Here is an 18,812-nt window from a genome sequence, read left to right as displayed (position 1 = left end):
GTACAGATTGTACATCCCACATGACCTTTTGACCTCTTCAGTAATGAATTGCCCGCTTTGCAGGTCGAACACGTGTAATAGGCCATCTCCGCTTGGGGAACTTGAGCTTCATCAGTACATATAACTTAGGCAAGATTTTCAGGTCAAACCTTTTGGTTGGCGTCACAGTATATACAAATTGCTTTAGGATAAATTGAGGAATATAGTGATGGTACTGAGTTTTAACAGATGCCATATCGAAAGCTTCAAAGTGTAGTATGTTCAAGGTTAAGAATTAGCGGTTTGTCAAGTTTAAGTGATGTGTGAGATTTGCTACAGAGAAGTATAATTAGACCTAAGGGCAAGTTAAGCGCGGGGCAGTGTCTGCTTATGATACAACAGCGGTACCTGTTTCATTCTATCGACAAATCAGCAAGCTGAATATTATTGTGGCTTTCTATGTGGGCGAATCTAAGGGCGACATGTAGTCGGGCGGCTAATCTGCTGCAACTCGAAACGCATGGTGGCTCAGCCTATGTTGGCCGTGAACTCATCAGTCAGATAATTTTACATTTCTCTTCCAGCGCATGAGAGACTAGCTGGATTTGGCTTAGATAGGAGAGTATCTGGATTGAAACAATAGAGGCCAATCTCGAGTCTAGTTTCGAGACGAATGGATCGTACAGTTTTATGTCAAACAAAGCCAATGCAGCGCTATGCCAAAAGAACTTTCAATAAAATGAGCCTCCCAGTACACGAACAAAGAGAACCAAACAGAAACACATACCAAGCGCCACACAACCCCATCACCACTCAAAATAGTAGCAGCCGAAGCAAATATCTCATCAATACTTCCGGAAAGGACCACGGCTCCGATCGCTCGCTTCACGAAGCGCCGCCTCCCACTCACGAGCCATCCACTCAAGGACCTCTTCCTCTAGCACACATATTTCCTCATTTTCACTCATTTCGTAATCCCCATCATCTTCCTTAACCTCCTCATCATGATAACCGTAGCCATAGCAATCCTCATCCTCATCACCCGTGCTTTCTGGCCCAAAAGACAGAATATTCTCCAACGAACTCAACCACGGCCTTTCTGGCCCACCATTCACCGGATCACCGTAACCAGGCATCCCAATGAAAAACCCAAAGCGTCGACGTTTCGTATTAATATCAACATAGCTCTGGTCGGGTGCCCCAATCCAGCTCCGAATCTGGAAGGGATAGCATGATGTCGCCGGTTGAGCGGGCCAGACTTGGTGGTAGTGTCGGGCCAGGGCATCCAGTTGGTTGGATGTGAGTAGGTGGAAAGATAAGTGGTTGCGTGGGAAATCGGGGTGTGGATGGCCGGTTTCGATGTTAACAAAGGACATGAGTGGCGTAGCCATTTTGTGGATTGTTTGTTCGAAATCTGCGTGGAATTTGCGCTTTTTGGATCGATTGATGGTTGGTGGCATTGATTGTGTGGTTGGTTTGGGTGTTGTTGGAGAGCTGGGTGATGGAAAGAATACTGTGGATGGTGTTGAGATCTCGATGGGCTCGGTGGATAGAGATTCGGAGCTTGATGAGTCGCAACTGGACCTTCGGTTGGGGTAGAATCGACCTGGAGGCATTGTGAAAGTGATATAGCGATTTCCCAGGAGGGGAAATTGTACGGCCAAGTTCAGTAGAGATATAAAGTAAGGTGGATTGCAAATGTAGAAGGAGCCTTCCAAGAGGTTCGAGGAAAGTATGCACTTTATAGACTGAGACTGAAGGCTTCAATAATCCAATTATTGTTCCCACATAGCGTCATCTGTGCCTAGGTACAGGGAGTAGTCAGCAAGAATAAAAGGACAATGGGCACCGGACAATCGGTCAGTCTGGAGATCTTTTTAAGGAAACAGAAGGCAAAGGGAACAGCGGAGGCCTCTTTCAGGCCGAAGGACAGATGGCGCTGGTCCCGACCAAACAATGAATTTACCGAAGGGGAATCTGCATCAGTTCCCTATGTTAAGTTTGATACCAATGCAAAGAAAGACAATGGGACGTAACGTTCTCGAACTAAAATTTGCGCAGCCTTAAGCTCACGGACTAGATCACACTCTTTGTTTCCCTCCCAAGACGAGGAGCTTCCTCAATGACAAGTCCCGCGATTGCTTTGTTGTATAAAACACCATTCAAGCAGATGTAAGATAACCCAAAATTTCATCGAAGATCATAATGTGCACGTATACAGTAGATACTCGCTTCTTAGAGAGTCATATTGGACACACCCGCAGAAAGGTCGGGCTCATCCGCAACTGGCGGAAGTCCAGCATACTTGTTGATCCAGTTCAGTACGGTTCGGTGCCACATCAAAGAGTTCTCCGGGTTCAACACCCAGTGGTTCTCGTCAGGGAATGTCAGGAACGCGCTGTCCACACCTCGCATCTGCAACACGTTGAATGCGGAGAGACCTTCCGCAATGGTCAGACGGTAATCCAGCTCATTGTGGATGATGAGATGAGGAGTCGCCCAATTCTCGGTGAACCGCGATGGATCCCATTTCGACCAATTCTCGGGAACCTTCCAGATAGGGCCTTTCAAATCGTGCAGGGGGAAGTACTGCTCTTCGCTTGCTAGCTGCGAGGTCATGCTGAACACGCCGTCGTGGGTAACCAGCGCCTTGAATTTGCGGCCAAGAGGGTGGCCCTGGATCCAGTTCATCATATACCCACCGTAAGACGCACCCAGTGCTACAGCCCGAGTGGTATCGATGTACTGGAGGTTTTGCTCAATATATTCGAAGCCCTTGACAATGTCCTCGTATGGCCGGCCACCCCACTCACCGCAGATTCCGTCGGTGAAGTCCTGGCCGTAGCCGGTGCTGCCAGTCGGGTTGGGCGTAACCACGACATACCCTTGTTCGGCAAACACAGCGGGGTTCCACCGAGTACTCCACTGATCATTCCATGCTCCCTGGGGACCGCCGTGGATCAAGTAGGCCAAGGGGTATCGCTCCCCAGGCTTGAAATGTGATGGCTTCACCACCCAGGCGTGCACCTTGTAGTCATCGGCTCCCTTGAACCAGAATTCATCCACCTGCGCTGATGATAGACCGAAGGCAGATCCCCCTCGAGTGTTCGATGACACGACCTGTGCATTCTCTGGGTGAGCCGGATCAATGATGGAAAACACGCTGTTGTCCACTAGGCTAGAGCTAGAGACAAATAGCCTAGATGTTTTGGCCGCAGCAGGAACAACATCATTTACAAACCCTTCGTAAGTTAGTTTCTTCAACGCATCAGGCTTAGCCTGTTTAATGCCATCAAGAGCCAGCTGGTACAAGACCCCACGGCCGTTATCCTCCACCTGAATGAGCAAGGATTTGCCATCCTGAGCAAAGGACACGGCTGAAGGACTGAGCTTCCAATCGCCCTTTCCGTCCTCGCTTTCGAAAACTTCGAACATCTCGCCATTCCAGGGGTTGGGGACATATACAATTCGATTTTTGTCTGACTCGTACCCATCCTTCTGCATAGCCAGTAGGGCAATTGAGCCACCGTCTGGGGACAACACAGGCGAAGCCATTGCACCCTCGAGGCTTGTAATCTTGTAGGGCTTGATATCCGAGACGCTCATACTAGTCCACGAGAACATGGGGGCGTAGTAGGCGGAGCAGGCAGTATGCGTAGCCGGATTCAAGGTCGGGTCTTTCGCAATGAATACAATAGCTGAGGGGCTAATATCGAAGTCGCCAGTGCCGCCGAATGGGGGAATTGGCGATTCGACCGACCCCAGTCCAGACACAGAGATCAAATTCGTAAGGCCAGAGACCGAGTACTTGCCTGCCTGTCTGCGAGCCGGCGTATAGGGCGCCTGCTCAAGCAGGCCATACCAGATGGCATACTTCTGGGGGTCAATGTACGAATCCCAATGCCGCACAAACAATGAAGTATATAGGCGCCCCGTGGTGATTGGTTTCTTCGCATCGTACGGGTTGAACAGTGATCCGTCTGGGTTGGCCTTGCCCGAGACAGCGAAACCAATCTTCCCCGGCTCGATGACAGTGAGCTTCAAGTCCGACACTGGGCCCGGGACAGTCCCAGCAGTGTATGTTTTATCAGCCTCGCGCGCATTACCGACGATGAAGCTCGTATTGCCGTTGGCCTTGAGCTTCAGCCAGACGAGCTCGTCGCTATCGCCCAGCCACTGCGGATTGCTCGCACCGGGATCATTGGTGATAAGAGCCGATCGCCCGGAATCAATATCGAGCACGCGGATCTCGTTGGTCTTGGAATGCGATTCGAATGAGTAAGATGTTTGGGTATATACGGCGAGGGTGCCTGCGGCGTTGGGGACGGCCGAGGACCGCCTGGGGGCGCCGAGGAGGACCCTTGAAGGTGGTTAGTTGGGGATTTCATGGATATTGCAGCCGAACAAAAGTTTCAGACCAACTCAACGGGCGATCCTCTCTATCTGGTGGTCACTTACTCGGGAGTGAACTTCATAGGGCGGATTGTCATATCAGATCAGAGCTTGGGCTGGGGGAGTGTTGGAGGTTGGCAAATGAGTCTAAGGAAGACCAAGCAGAGAGTGGTCCTGCTAGCAGCGATCAAGCGGTCAATGATTGTTAAGAGTGCAGCAGAGATGTGAATGGAAAAGGTAAAAACAGAGAGGAGCTGAGGAGGTTGGGGAATGCAACGTGACTCGACTCCATGCGGGGTACTCGTCGCCATGGTTCCGTTGACTCCAATAAGCTTCGGTTCGCCATAACCAAACACCTCCCACGATAAAGCACCAAGCGGCCATGGTACCACCATGTTTCTCTAGTCGCTATCTACGGTATCGACTCCAATGATGTCCTTTAACTCTTGTACGCAATGGAAGACAATTGCCAACAACAGAATCACCCACGAAGCACGAATACATATTTTTGAAACATCTCAAGCTGTACGCGTTATACTGTAAGCCAAGAATCAACCAAAAGGTCTTGATTGACAAGCTGAAGAAGAAAAAGAGAACACCTTTTGTATCCAGATAGCTCCAAAACTATTATTACAATCAAAACAAAATTGGAATCATGATCTACTCCTCTTCCTCCTCTTCACTCTCATCCTCCTCCATACCCTCGGCAGCATTCACGGTGAAGGTGGGAGCCTGATCCACACTGACGTAGCTGTCGCTCATAAGGTACAGCGTTAATTCATGCTCACCAGGCGAGGGAACCACATATTCAAGACGCAAATCAAGCTTGCGACCGATAGTAACGCGCTTGATGGCCAGCAGGTTCTTGGTCTTCTCCTCGCCAACAACCAGCCACCAGTTCTCCATCTTCTGGTTAGGGTAGAAGGGCGCGTGAACGACGGTGTCGACTTCGTCATCCTCTTCAACCTCCCGCTGGATCTTGACCTTGAGGTAGGCGGGCTCGCCGGAAGTGATGTTCTCCGAATCTTCGACTTCAAAGTCCATATCGATACTTGGGTACTTGTCGTTGGTGAAAGCGGCGGCTTGGGCGAGCTGCTTGTTGTTGAGTCCCAATCGCTTGACCAGTGTCGCGTAGTCCTTGTTCTCGGTGGGATCCATGGCCTCCATGAACTCAAAGATGTCGTTGATCCTGTAACAAGTCGAATTAGTAAATGTGCATTGTCCATTTGAAATCGGTGATACATACTCATACTCCTTGGCGACCTCGATAACCTCGGGCGAGAAGTGGGGGATCTGCTTGAGGGGACTATCGCGATCCCACATAGCCTGAACCACCATCTGCGACAGCTCCATGGCATTCATGGCGTTGAGGTGGCCCTCCGAGGAAAGCACATCAACGCAGGCACTGAGCAAGTTGAGCACCTTGCGGACGATATCTTCCTGATCCTTGGCAAGATCGATGGGAAGTTGCATCCGCGAGAAGTGGGCTTGCAGGAGAACGAACGCCTTGAAGTGCGGGGAGTCAAAGGCGGGCTCAGACATCTTAACTGGCACTCGGTCGTAGACACGGCGGAGGATGTGATCCTCGTGTCGGCGCATTTGGACGGACTCGAACTCGGTCGCCGATGTGACAATCTCCAGGATACCCTTCAGCTTCGTACGAGCAGAAAGAGACAGCAGGAAGGTTTGCATCGTGATGAAGGAGATGTTGTAGTAGGCGCTGATCATAGCCGCATTCAGAGGGGGAGACGCTATCATCCTCCTCGTCTAGGTCGATGATCTTGGCATCAGACAGTTCCTTCAGGGTGGTCTCGACCAGCTCTGACAAGAAGGTGCTAAGACCCTCGTGGCTTACGTCACTGAGGCCGTAGAAGCTGGGGTTTGCAAGAAGGCGGCGGTAGAAGTAGGTGTAAGTCATCCAGTCAACGGCATCCTGGGTGGAAGCGAGGGTGCGAGTGCTAGCCTCCGTGACAAAGGCGTCGTGCAGGTAGACTTGCAGATGGCTCTCCACGGGCAAGGCCTCATTCAGGAACTTCTTGTAGTACTCACGCTTGACAGCAGGCACCATCAGAACACCACGGCCGCTCTTGTCAACGCCTGGGCGAGAAGCCTTGCCAAACATCTGAAGAATCTCGCTGATTGGGTAGTCAATGTACCTGTGCTCACGGCCATCAAAGAACTGCGTGTTCATAACGATAACAAGGTGGGCGGTGAGATCCAACTCCCAGCAGACATCACGAGAGGCGAGAAGAACCTGGATGGCGCCAATGCTGAAGAGATGCGAAACAATACGCTTGTCTGTCTGGCTCAAAGCTTCGTGATAGTAACCAATACCGTGACTCAATGAAGTGGCCAGGGTCTGCTCCTGGATGCGAGAAAGCAACGGGGCGAGTTCCTCAACATCCGCATTCAAGAACCTGTCTTCGTTGTCATCCATGGCACATGCAGCCAGAAGATCCATCGCCGTGGAACGAGTCTGCTTGCGACTGGGTACAAAGACCAGAGCAGGCTTGTCAGGAGACAATTGAAGAATCGATTGGTAGGCAGGTCGAGACATGGCAAGCATGAGAGAAGGGAAGTGAGGGATGGTGTAGGACTGGATGTGGAGCTCCAAGGGGACAGGACGAGCATGGGGACTGAAATTGTAGATGGTGTGCTTGTTGGCGCCGATCCACTCGCCAATATCGCGAGCGTTGGACAGCGGCACACTGAGACCGAGAATGCGCATCTCATTCTCAGTCTGCAGAGCAATGTAGTGCATACGAGATACGACCACCTCGTACACATATCCACCAAAGCCACCGAGCATGTGAAGCTCATCAGCGATGAACAGCTGGACAGTCTGAACGTTCTTGCGTCTCTGCCACTGCCGAGAAAGCACATCCCATTGAACGGGCGTGGCAAGGACAAGATCGGCTTGCTCCAGGAGCTTCAAGTCAGCTGTTGTCTCGCCGGTAAGCTTGACAATAGTTTTGCCACCCCCGATGCCACCGAGTCGCTTCTCCCAGTCAGCCAGGCGTTGATCAACGAGCTCTTGGAAAGGAGCAATGTAAACCGCACGGCCCTCATTCTCACTGGCCCAATGACGGAGCAGCGCCAGTTCAGCGCAAACAGTCTTGCCGCTTCCAGTGGGGGCGCCGACGAAGACATTGTCATCCGAGTCAAAGACAGACTTGAAGACCTGAGTCTGAATCTTGTTGAAATGCTCCCAGTCAGGGTACAACTTTTGGTACTCCTCACGCTTCAAGGCCTTGACGGGGGCACGCTGCATATCCAGCAGGGGAGTGTGGGGAGGGAAGCGCTCCGGGAGAATGAGCTTCTGGAAAGATACGGCGATCTTCGTCTCGGAGTGCATCCAACGATCAGACACCAGGGAGATGAAGTAGTTGGGAGGCATGGGCTCGGTAATCGGGACAGTGAACTCGACCATGTGCTCGTTCATCTCGGAAATGGCAAAGTCACGACGCAGCAGGAAACGGTCATGGAACAGAATCTCTTCACCATCGCAATCCTCAACCAAAATCCAGAAGTCTTGCGCAGTTCCATGTACGGCGTCTTCCCAGACGAAATTGGGGGCGATGGTCAATTCAATACGGAGCATGGAGCGGGTGATTGGCTGCACTTGGGCTTGCACATCAAGTCGAGGGAACTTGGAGACAAGATCACATACAATCCGACCAGCCTTGGGCATACCAAGTAGCTCGCCCATGCGGGGAGGATCCAGGTCAAAGTAGCTGGGCCAAGGGACATCAATCCGCTCAGCTTTCTGCAGAATGTCCCTGGGACAGCCAGGGAACTGACGCAGGGGAGACATGGTGGGCCACATACGCTTCTCAGCCATCTTACAGAGGTCGAGGGCAGTCTTGGCCACCGAGGCCCAGCCCTTTTTCAGACAAATCTCGAAGATGGCACGGATGATACGACCGGCAGACTGGGTGACGTAGACCATGTCAGCCATCAAAGCAAGACCTTCCAGCTTCAGACGGGAGATGTAGGCCTGAAGGAGAACATTGATCTTAGCGTGAGGCTCGTCAATTGTCTCCTTGACAGGGACTGGCACACGGCCCAACAGCTTGCCAAGCTCCAGCTTCTCATCCTGACGAACCGGGATGTACTTGAACTCATCGCTGAGGGCGAAGATACGGAAGAGTTCGATAGTAGTGATGGAAGGCTGGAGGTGCTGGGCATAAGTGAGCATCGAGTTGTGGCCAATGTAGTAATGAGAGGAGATGCGACCAAGCTCAGTCGACTGCAGCCGGCCGGTCTTCTTCTCGTACTTAAGCAAGCCAGCCCTTTCAAGGACGGTCGCGGCGGAGTGAATCAGATCGACACGCTTCTGCTCTAAAGCATCATCGTTCTCATAGTCTGCACCGACGCTGTATAGACCGGGCGAGCGGAGCATCCGAACGTAGAGGTATGTATAACCAAGCCACTCGACACCCTCATCGCGAGTGCGGACGTTGCCAAGCACGACTTCGGCGTTCAGGTTGTCAGCAAGCTTGCTCATGAGTTGAGACTCAATGGGCAGCTGCTGGTTCATGAGGGACAGGTAGTATTGGATCTCAGACTGAGATGTGATAATGATACCTTCACCGAATGTATCATACTGCGGTCGACCAGCACGTCCGAGCATCTGGAGAACATCTTGTGGGCTTAGCTCGACCCAGCTACCCTTCTCGGGGGAATAGACTTGGGTTCCCTTGATGATGACAGTGTGGGCAGGAAGGTTGACACCCCAGGCCAAAGTTGCGGTACAAACAAGAACCTGAATGCTGCCGTCGGCGAACAGGGCCTGGACGGAATCACGATCCGCAAGACTCAGACCGGCATGGTGGATACCAAGGCCGTAGGGCAGCAGATCTTTCAAGGACGCGTCGTCAACGGAATCAGCCTCCTCGGAAAGGATAGCACGGCTCGCGGCATCGCTACGGAGAATCTGTCCGATCGTCTCCATCTCGATAGCTTTGTCTCTGATGTATTTGGCCGTCTTGGCCGTCTCCTTTCGTGAGTGGACAAAGATAAGCATCTGGTTACGCTTCTGGCCAACCTGCTCCATGACCTTGTTGTAGCAAATGTCGTTCATCGTCTTGAGCTGTTTGATCGCCTTCTTGTCGGTAACACCAATGAATTCCTGCTTCAAAGGGCAAGGACGGTACGAGCCGTCAAAGTGGAACACACCTGTCTCAGGGTCCGCGCGGAGGAAGCTTGCCACGTCGCGGTAGTTGGGAAGAGTAGCACTAAGACCAACGATACGCACGGGGTCACCAGTCTGCTCGACTCGGCGAATGGTGCGGCTAACAATGCTCTCCAGAACAGGACCACGATCGTCGTGGAGAAGGTGAATCTCGTCAATGACGATAAGGCGGACAAGATTGGTGTAGCTGGTTTCTGATGCCTTGCGGGTAATGACATCGTACTTTTCGGGAGTGGTGACAATAATCTGGGTATCGGCGATTTGCTGCTTGGTGAGCTGGCGGTCACCAGTAAGCTCTGCCACGCGAATACCATATGGCTCAAGGCGCTGTCCAAGGTTTCCAACCTGTTCCTGGACCAGGGCTTTCAAGGGGGAGATGTAGATAATCTTAAAGTCGTCAAGCATGATCTCTCCAGTTTCGGGGTTACGGTTTTTGCCAATCTCGCGGAGAATAGTGAGCATAGCGACATTGGTCTTTCCAGAACCAGTGGGAGCGCAGACGAGAAGATTGCCATCATCGTGGAAAGCCGTCGGGTAACACTTGGTTTGAACCCGATTGAGCTCCTTTGAGCTGCCAAAACCAACACGCGCCCAGTCGGGAAGCTCCGTCGTAGGAATGTTCTTCTCGCCCGGCAGCTTCTTAGCTTGGGGCGGGGGGACATGAATCTCTTCATAACCCTTGAAAGTTCGCTTAGTCGAGCCTTGGGGCAGCTTGACGTTGGGGTTGGTCATAAGATGGTTGCCCTGGTGGAAGACGAGGTTCTCCAGGTTGATCAATCGCTTGGGCTGCAGACCGCCAACCAAGCCATTCTCACCGACCTGTTTCTGTTCCTGTACTTCTGGCGCCGTGGGTACATCAACATCCATCAAGTCCAACTTGATCTTCTCAGGGCGGTGGGCGAGATCATCAACGGCCTTTCCACGAATTTCATCTAACACGGCACGGTGTCCAGCCTCGACCATTTGGCTCTCGATGAGGTTTCTTGCGTCCGCATCTTCAGCGACTTGTCTCCAACGAGTGACCCAGACGACCTTGGTGCGATTGGAGACTAGTTTGGCAACTAGATCAGGGTGGTCGTAGTCGAAAAGTTCCATCAAGTCATTTTCAACATCGCGAAGGGGCTTGTCTGTACCGTCCTCAGCTTGACCACCGAGGATGTCCAGAGCCTCCTTAGTCTTCTCTTGTTGGATATGGGCGTCTGGGTATACAGCGCCAATCTGACGTTGGAGCCAGTATGCGTCGATCTCGCGGGCGGATACGGCCAGTCCAGCTTTATCCTTGCCCTTATCGCCCCGGTCCAAACCACCATCGATGACTATTTCATCACCTTCTTCCGGTTCCTCCGCAGTACCCTCGTAGGCTTCGGGTCGATCTTGTTCGTCGAGTTCGTCTTCATCGGAGTCTTCGTCGCGAATCTCGTCAACGGTGCCTATGCGATCCTCGTCCTCGTCCTCCTCATCGAAAACAACAGCCACACCTTGGCGTTCGTCGAGCTCGCCCTCGCCTTCATCTAGGCCACCGTCCATATCCTCGTCTTCATCTTGAGCATCGTAGTCCGTGATTTTCTTGCCTAGATTGACAAGCTCGTTGAACTCCTTAGGATTCATCGAAGTACCCAAAAGGTCATCAATCTCCTTCTTCTTATCGAAATCCTTCATATCCTCGTCCTTCAGCATCTCTAGCACAGCATCGGCCGCACTCCGAACGACTTCGTGGGGTACATCGCCAAGGTTGGTACCGGTTATCGTAAGGATGAGGTCGTAAGTACCTCGCGTAGCCGGTGTTCGAGGACGATATTTGAGGCCTTCGACCAGGGCATCGGCCGCTGAAAGGATGCCCTGGCCTCGTTGTTGCGCAGGTTGGCCGCGCTGGCGTTTCCTCTGTTCCCGCAGAAGCACGTCCTCGCCTTCATGAATAGCACCTCGCTCGAGATCCGCGCCCATTTTCTTCTTCGACTTCGGCACATCCTCGCGCGCAACTCGCCCACCCATTTCGCGAATACCAATGCGACCCGCGAGAGACTCTGGGTCGCCGGTGGGCTCGTCATTGACGCGACTGATGAACCGACGGTCCGCCTGGAGAACCAGGTTGGACATCGCCGAGTACTTATATTGCGAGATGTTTTGGTCCGCCATCTTGAGTGTGAGTTGGGAAGAGCTTTCCCAAGCAAAAGATCAAATGAGTGGTAGAAAGGAAAAATGAGGGAGTCGCGACTCCGATCGGCCTTATTGCGCCGCACTCAGCTGTCGACCGCGCCTCACGTCGGGGGTATATCAGCGATTGAACAAGGATCAAAAGGTCTCACAAACCTGGCTCATCCTCCGACCGCAAGCGAAATAACTTGTATGGGGGGAGAAATGGAGGCCAGGGTTGATGAGAGGATTTGCAGATTTGCAGGGAGAGTCGAGCTCGGGAAGATTTCGGTGGCGAAGGCGGAAGGAGGGGGAGCTTTTGTGGTTCTGCCGGTTTGTTCCCCGTTGACGTAGAAAGGCGTCGACCTCGCAACGATGCGTGTCAATGCTCGGAGACTTGTTCATTTGACACCTTGTTTGTGGTCATCCCTTGACCGAGCTCCAGTTGTCGCATCTTTTCAATGCCATATTCATCGAACAATTTGCCATCATGCGCGTCGCTCGTTGCGCCCTCGCGTGCCCGCGGCGCTCCCCCCAGTTGAACAGTGCCGAAGCGCGAAAACGAAGACAACACTCAAATTGAAGGACCTCCCACAAGGCGTTGTCAAATTGGAGCCATATGATGATGGAGTGGATGATGCTCCTCGGTACCCAACTGTCGTCCAAGGGCATCGCAACAACATGCAGAAATTTAAGAACTGTGTTATTCTAACAAGAGTCGGGGGCTTCTACGAGGTATGGAATGAAAATCATTGACTATAACGAAAAGTATTCTGATAGGAAATTCTCAGCTCTACTTTGAACAAGCCGAAGAGCTTGCGCCACTCCTCAGCTTGAAGCTTGCATCCAAGAAGACCAGCGCCGGACCAGTCCCGATGGCCGGGTTCCCTTTTTTCCAGCTCGATCGCTTCCTCAAAATACTCGTTCAAGACCTCAACAAATATGTGGCTATTAGTGAGGAGTTTGCTATCGAGGCAGAGGATAAAATGAAATCTGGAGGCTTGATGTGGGACCGGAAGGTGGCCAGAATCATCACGCCTGGGACGCTTATTGATGAGAAATTTATCGACCCCTCCGAGAACAACTTTTTGCTGGCAATATACTTGGATGTTAGTGCTTTAGCAGTGCAATCAAAACAACAGGTTGAAGCACAATCCTCGCAGCATATATTGTCTTCTGTACCCCAGGCCGTGGGATTGTCCTGGATGGACTTGTCTACGGGCGAGTTCTATACCCAGCTCACGACATTGCAGATGCTACCCTCAGCGATCGCTAGAATCGGGGCTCGTGAGATACTAGCTGATCAAAATATCCAAGATCTCATTGGACAAGAATTGCAGCAGCTGGTTGGACACGAGCACCGTCTGGTCACGTTCTTCCGATTCCCAGAAACAGTTGCACCGATATCTGAATGGGACTCCATGCTCGAGGCTCCTGTCTCGGAAAATGATCGCGCTTCCTTCAGTCCAGAAGAAATAGCAGCTGGATACAGCCTCCTTGAGTACACTCGAGTACAGTTGCAGAGAACAGATCTCAAGCTCCTACCCCCGCGTCGGCGGCATTCAGACGAGTCCATGAGCATTGACCGTAACAGCCTGAGAGGTCTTGAGATTCTAGAAACTGCCAGGGATGGGTTCGGGAAGGGAAGTCTACTCCATGCTGTCCGCAGGACTAGCACTAAAAGTGGTGCTCGCCTTTTGCGCGATCGATTGAGTACGTACCGTACAATCTGGCTCGGATATTCCCTTTCGCTGACATAGAACTCCTAGCCTCTCCGTCCACGTCTACCCAAGTCATCAATAACCGATTAGATCTTGTCTCAGTGTTCATTGATACTGTCGACCTCCGTGATGGCGTAATCCAGCTGCTGAAACGTAGCTACGATGCTCAGCGATTGGTACAAAAGTTTGCCCTTGGCAAAGGAGATGCCGATGACTTAATTTGCCTTTCTCGGGCTATTGAAGCCTCTAAGAGTGTCAGGCAAGTTCTTACAGACCACGCAAGACAGCTACTTGGGTCAGAAGCGAAAGAAAGCTTAGCATCCATGGTCTCTCGACTCCATCTCGATGGTCCCATTGCACTTGCGGAACGACTTCTCGCTGCCATCGATGAGGAAGGTCTCCTCCAGCAGCAGCGTATCGAAGATAGTACGGCCGCCGAAGCTGCTCGTCTCGCCCAAGAGGTTGCTCTGAACGAAGGCACTCCCAGCGAGCTGGAGGCACTGCCAAAGAAAGTCCGGGCCAAATCTAGCGAACGCATTACTGCAGTTGATACGGACTCCGGACCCGTCGAGAATTGGATCATGCGTCGCGATGCCAGCAAGACACTGAAAGCTCTTCATGACCAACTGGATAGATTTTTCGATGAAAAGGGCGCACTCACCCAGCGCCTTCGTGACTCCGTGGGGTCTACTAACATCACCCTCAAATGGACCCCGGGACTAGGCCACATTTGCCACGTCAAAGGCGCCAAAATCTCCCAGCAATCCCTCGATGATCTAGGTGTTACGCGAAATGTGTCGTCCACGAAATCTACCCGCTCTTTTTACCTCCCGGCTTGGACTGAACTCGGTAACCGAATGGACAACGTGAAATTGCGAATCCGACAAGAAGAACAGGCTATTTTTGAGCGCCTCCGTCGTGAAGTTATTCTTAACCTGGTCAAGATCCGACGCAACGCTGCCGTCATGGACGAACTCGACGTGGCCTGCTCATTCGCCACCTTAGCTCAAGAGCAGCAAATGGTCCGACCGATTCTCAATGAAGGTACCACACACAAAATCGCTGGCGGACGGCATCCAACTGTAAAACTGGGGTTGGAAGAGCAAGGCCGGACCTTTGTCAGCAACGACTGCTTCCTTGGAGAGAGCGCGAGCGCATCTGGCTCATCACAGGCCCGAACATGGCCGGTAAAAGTACCTTCCTCCGACAAAATGCCCTGATCACGATCCTCGCACAAGTCGGGTCATACGTGCCAGCTGCTTACGCTGAGATCGGTGTCGTCGACCAGATCTTCAGTCGGATCGGGGCCGCGGATGATCTGTTCCGAGACCAATCAACGTTCATGGTCGAAATGCTGGAGACTGCGGCGATCTTGAAACAGGCCAGCCCGCGATCATTCGTGATCATGGACGAAGTCGGGCGAGGTACGACGCCGGAGGACGGGACAGCCGTAAGCTTCGCCTGTCTGCATCATTTACACTACCGAAATCGCAGCCGCGTGCTCTTCGCAACACACTTCCATGCGTTGGCGGATATGACGAAGTCTTTCGAGTGTTTGGAGCGATACTGCACTGATGTCAAGGAAAGCCCAGGCGGAGGGTTCTCGTTTGTGCATCGATTGCGCAAGGGCGTGAATCGGGAGTCGCATGCGCTCAAGGTGGCTCAGTTGGCTGGGTTGCCGAAAGAGACTCTTGAGCTTGCGTCCCGGATCCGAGGGCAGTTTAGAGAAGGAATGGATTCTTCAAAGACTGCCGGTGCGACCAGTGGGGCTTGCGAGGAGGGCCAGCCTGCTTCACACAGTGCCTAGGTCCTTGCTACCTATGCTGCTCCGCGGATGAGTTTTGACTTCAATCTGCACAAAGCATATCTCGAAAACTGTATATAATAACAATGCATAATACAATGACCACGCTCTGCTTTCCTTGAGGACTATCTTCTGTGGCGCCACCATTTTCCTAGTCACGTTGACCTTGACCACCTGACCTCTATTTTCATGAACTCCAATAACCGGATGCCGTACCCCATTAGTGCTTATGGACTAAGCTGGCACCGGGCCGACGATACGAGACCGATAAGGCGGAGAGCTTGGGCCACACTTCGGGGGAGAAAGCTTTGGGTTGTGGTTAGGATTTGGGTTTGAGTTTTGAGTTGGGGTCGTTCCGTGGTTGTCTTACCATATTGATCAATCGGTCAGAGTTGCTTATCATGGCGACGAACGACTGGAAACCATCTGTCATTCAGATGACCATGAACTATTGCCGATTCACTAATTCTACCGACTTAACCAGCTCCATCCATGCGAAGATCGGAGCATAGATCATACTTGAGATAGTCATATCCATCAACATTATACTTCCACATGCACGCAATAACATATCATAAAGTATGCGACCCTCTTTCTCCGCTCACATGCAAATTGTGAAACGCCGTAGATTCATGGCTGGTCCGAGCGCTATCCTTTGATTCTCCATGGCTTAGAAGAATACAAACCACACTTATATTGTTTTCGGTACACTGTTGGCATGCTGTTGTTTGGCTATTCTGTTGGTAAGTAATATCTATGTAATCTCCAACAATGACTAGGATAGGTAACTGATCATCCATGCACTCAAAAGGCAGAACATGTTTGGACTAGGACGGAGTATAGCTCGAACTGTCCACGGCTCAGCCATTTCCCCACCTTTCAGTAACAAACACATCATCATTCACTATTGGCGAGTGACCCCCCACGCTATGGTCCGTAGATGCGCTGTGGGATATCAAGATTCCAGAGAAATGAAGAGCGCGATCTGCAAGATACAAGCAGACAACCAGAGGTGGAGGAAGAAATGTCCAACGAAGAGGGGGTGTACTTTGGGAACTCGGCTCCGATGACGAGGATCAGAGACCTACTGACGCAGTAGGCGAAGACACGTTCGCACAGCGGTTCGCACGAAAGGAGGTAGGCAACCAAATAATTCACGGTGCTTGGAAAGCAATGCGGCTCTGTTTTGGGCAGGAATTCACCAGAATTGCGAGCATCGGCGAGTCCGCGCCGTTTAGATTGATGGTTGACGGTTGGAGCTTGAAGGATGAGCCATGCTTTGCCTCGTGATTGGTGACTAGCTCTCCCGCGTCCCCGTCGGCTGTCCTAGCGGGTTTCGTTTTGGACTGAAGCCAGTGGCTATTGGACGGGGTCCGGGATATCTGCAATATAGAGTAATGACTTATGCCCAACATCCAGTCATGCTCGTCGTATGGAAGTTGTCGTGAGACTGTTTCTCTGACGCTTGGCGCTTGGCCGCGATGTCAACGGGAGGCTCTGAGTGGACCGCTTGTTATAAAGTCAGGTTGTTATTTCCCATACGGACTGGCTACTTGTGTCGACATAAGTTGCGTACTTTCTCCTGGCACATCAACCATCCCGACATCTGAAATCGGCATTTGAACATTGAATTCCATATTACAAACGAGATTTTTCTATTCTTGTGACCGCATAGGCCCGGTCTTTATACTAATTTATATTCCTATCGTCCTGTCTACCGTCATGGCTGATCCAGTAACACCAACAAAGTCAAAAGAGACTACCACGAGCACTGTGTCGCCGTCAACCGGATCCGCCAGTTCAGGATCGTACGTTATAAGATGGCACACCGTCAACCCCTAACCAGTTTTGAGTACTATGATTCCCGGTGAATCTAACAAGGCTTTGTCTGTCTGCAGAACCACAACCCAATCCGGCAGTACGGAACAAGATATCGCACACATTGGCAGCTGGGCAAAGACGGGGAATTAGAACTTACCCCCATGCACCGCCATTCCCAGTCCGGGGAGCGCCCAAGAAATCATGCGGTAAGAAACAGGCCCCTTTTGAAATTGATCCGGACATTGAAAAATGATTCGAAGCCAACCAATCAGGATCCCATCAGCTATTGACAAGACAGCTAGATTTATCCCGGCATTACCCGACATTATTATATCTGGTCAGTGCACGACCAAGCCGATGACGTTGACGATATGATTGATTCTTATAAGATAGAACAGAATGCTTCTTGGAATAACGGGGATGAAATATCCCACCCATGGGATTTACAGCGGCAGTTACAGTGCCCACAAAGACGGGATTCAGCATTGGTTTATTCTTTTTGTCACGTTTGGCTCGAAATGTACATGACTAAATTGGGAATATTATTGGAACTAGTGAGGGGCAATATCGAGAGTGGAGGTTTCCCCTCTTCTCTACCGGGACACAGAATGAGATGCGACTGGTTATGGGAGCTGGTACTGGCGCTAGTCCTAAGAAGTGGTCATGTTTGAGAGGATGTGCACGGTTCATTAGCATTATATTATTTACCTGGCATTGACTTCAGTGCTATGCATTTTTAATACCCGACAGAGTATCTAGGCTAGATAGATACACGCTTGACCCCAAGTCCTAGCCGAGGTTGACGAACATGTTCTCTGAACCCCTTCCCTCTTTTGACGAATGAATGATTGAACACTTTTTTACTCTTGTGCCATCGATGACAAAGATACTAGTCCGTTGTGTACCAATTTAACTTGATACTTTGCTCCGTGCCGTTATAATAATGACTGTAGATCCCAGTATATTGCCAGAGATCGCTACTGGCTGTACTGTCCCGTAAAGTGTAGTATTGCCGTGTTGCATTCAGGATGCACTAGTGCCCAAGGATGGAGCCACTAGCTTGGACTTTGAGGGCCCTGGTCAACTCCCGATGGTCTGGGGAACAAGCCAAGTCATGGTTCACAAGCATAATGCTTTTGTTTGAACCCAACCTCGGATGACACCGGTAGATACATAGGGCTGAGGGTGGATACTGGCCGACTGTAAGAGTGGAGACGACCAGTTGGCCGGAAGTACCTGCACGGTGTGACGCATGCTTGCCCGATACCTAATACCTGGTTGATTGAATAATCTTCTTGGTCCTGGATCAATCCTCGTATGGTGGACTTGAACATTAATCACCGATGACTTTGGCAGCAACTGAGAAGGCATAGTGAATACTAGGCATAAAACGCTTCTGTCATTGAGTTAAGCTAGCGCAAAGCCACCGCAGATTGTCTGGCGTCGATCCTGAAAAATTGTTGAAAAGTTAGACCCCAGAAGTCGTTAGACGCTCAAATATCCGACATATAGAGCAGAGCTAGTCATAAACACTCGACTAGATAGAAAACCGCCCATAGTCGAGAAAACACTGGTCGTGTACTGACACACATCAAATTCTTTCGAGGAAATATCGTTGGGTTTAGAGTTTTGCTTCCAGCTGAAGAACACAATGAATGACAGGTTCAACAGGATCTCAATAACCGTACCAGGCGGCCTCTTTGATTTATTGCAAATTTATTGCTACGACCGCGTGTCAGAAGTTTTTGATACAGTGTGCAGGCTTGAT

At 51.3% G+C, this 18,812-nt stretch overlaps 4 protein-coding genes across 4 annotated transcripts; 1 reads left to right on the top strand and 3 right to left on the bottom strand.

The window, feature by feature from the left end:
* Positions 1–824: 824 nt before the first annotated feature.
* Positions 825–1,439, bottom strand: N7458_004011 (uncharacterized protein; the record flags this gene model as incomplete). The annotated part of the gene is made up of 1 exon (XM_056907393.1): positions 825–1,439. One exon carries the CDS (start codon positions 1,437–1,439, stop codon positions 825–827), a length of 615 nt encoding a protein of 204 aa, XP_056768120.1.
* Positions 1,440–2,214: 775 nt separating this feature from the next.
* On the bottom strand, positions 2,215–4,469 carry N7458_004010 (oligopeptidase family protein; the record flags this gene model as incomplete). The annotated part of the gene is made up of 2 exons (XM_056907392.1): positions 2,215–4,339; positions 4,438–4,469. 2 exons carry the CDS (start codon positions 4,467–4,469, stop codon positions 2,215–2,217), a joined length of 2,157 nt encoding a protein of 718 aa, XP_056768119.1.
* A 562-nt stretch (positions 4,470–5,031) lies between these two features.
* On the bottom strand, positions 5,032–11,701 carry N7458_004009 (ATP-dependent RNA helicase BRR2; the record flags this gene model as incomplete). Its single annotated transcript, XM_056907391.1, has 3 exons — positions 5,032–5,560; positions 5,618–6,091; positions 6,165–11,701. The coding sequence occupies 3 exons, from the start codon at positions 11,699–11,701 to the stop codon at positions 5,032–5,034; spliced, it is 6,540 nt and encodes a 2,179-aa protein (XP_056768118.1).
* An 872-nt stretch (positions 11,702–12,573) lies between these two features.
* On the top strand, positions 12,574–15,226 carry N7458_004008 (mismatch repair ATPase MSH1; the record flags this gene model as incomplete). The annotated part of the gene is made up of 3 exons (XM_056907390.1): positions 12,574–13,411; positions 13,468–14,463; positions 14,592–15,226. 3 exons carry the CDS (start codon positions 12,574–12,576, stop codon positions 15,224–15,226), a joined length of 2,469 nt encoding a protein of 822 aa, XP_056768117.1.
* Between the last annotated feature and the right edge of the window lie 3,586 nt (positions 15,227–18,812).

This window comes from Penicillium daleae, assembly GCF_028827525.1.
Source record: "Penicillium daleae strain IBT 16125 chromosome Unknown utg000004l_segment0_segment0, whole genome shotgun sequence".
NCBI lineage: Eukaryota > Fungi > Ascomycota > Eurotiomycetes > Eurotiales > Aspergillaceae > Penicillium > Penicillium daleae.
The sequence above is the reverse complement of the archived record's forward strand: the minus strand, read 5'-3'. Positions and strand labels throughout refer to the sequence as shown.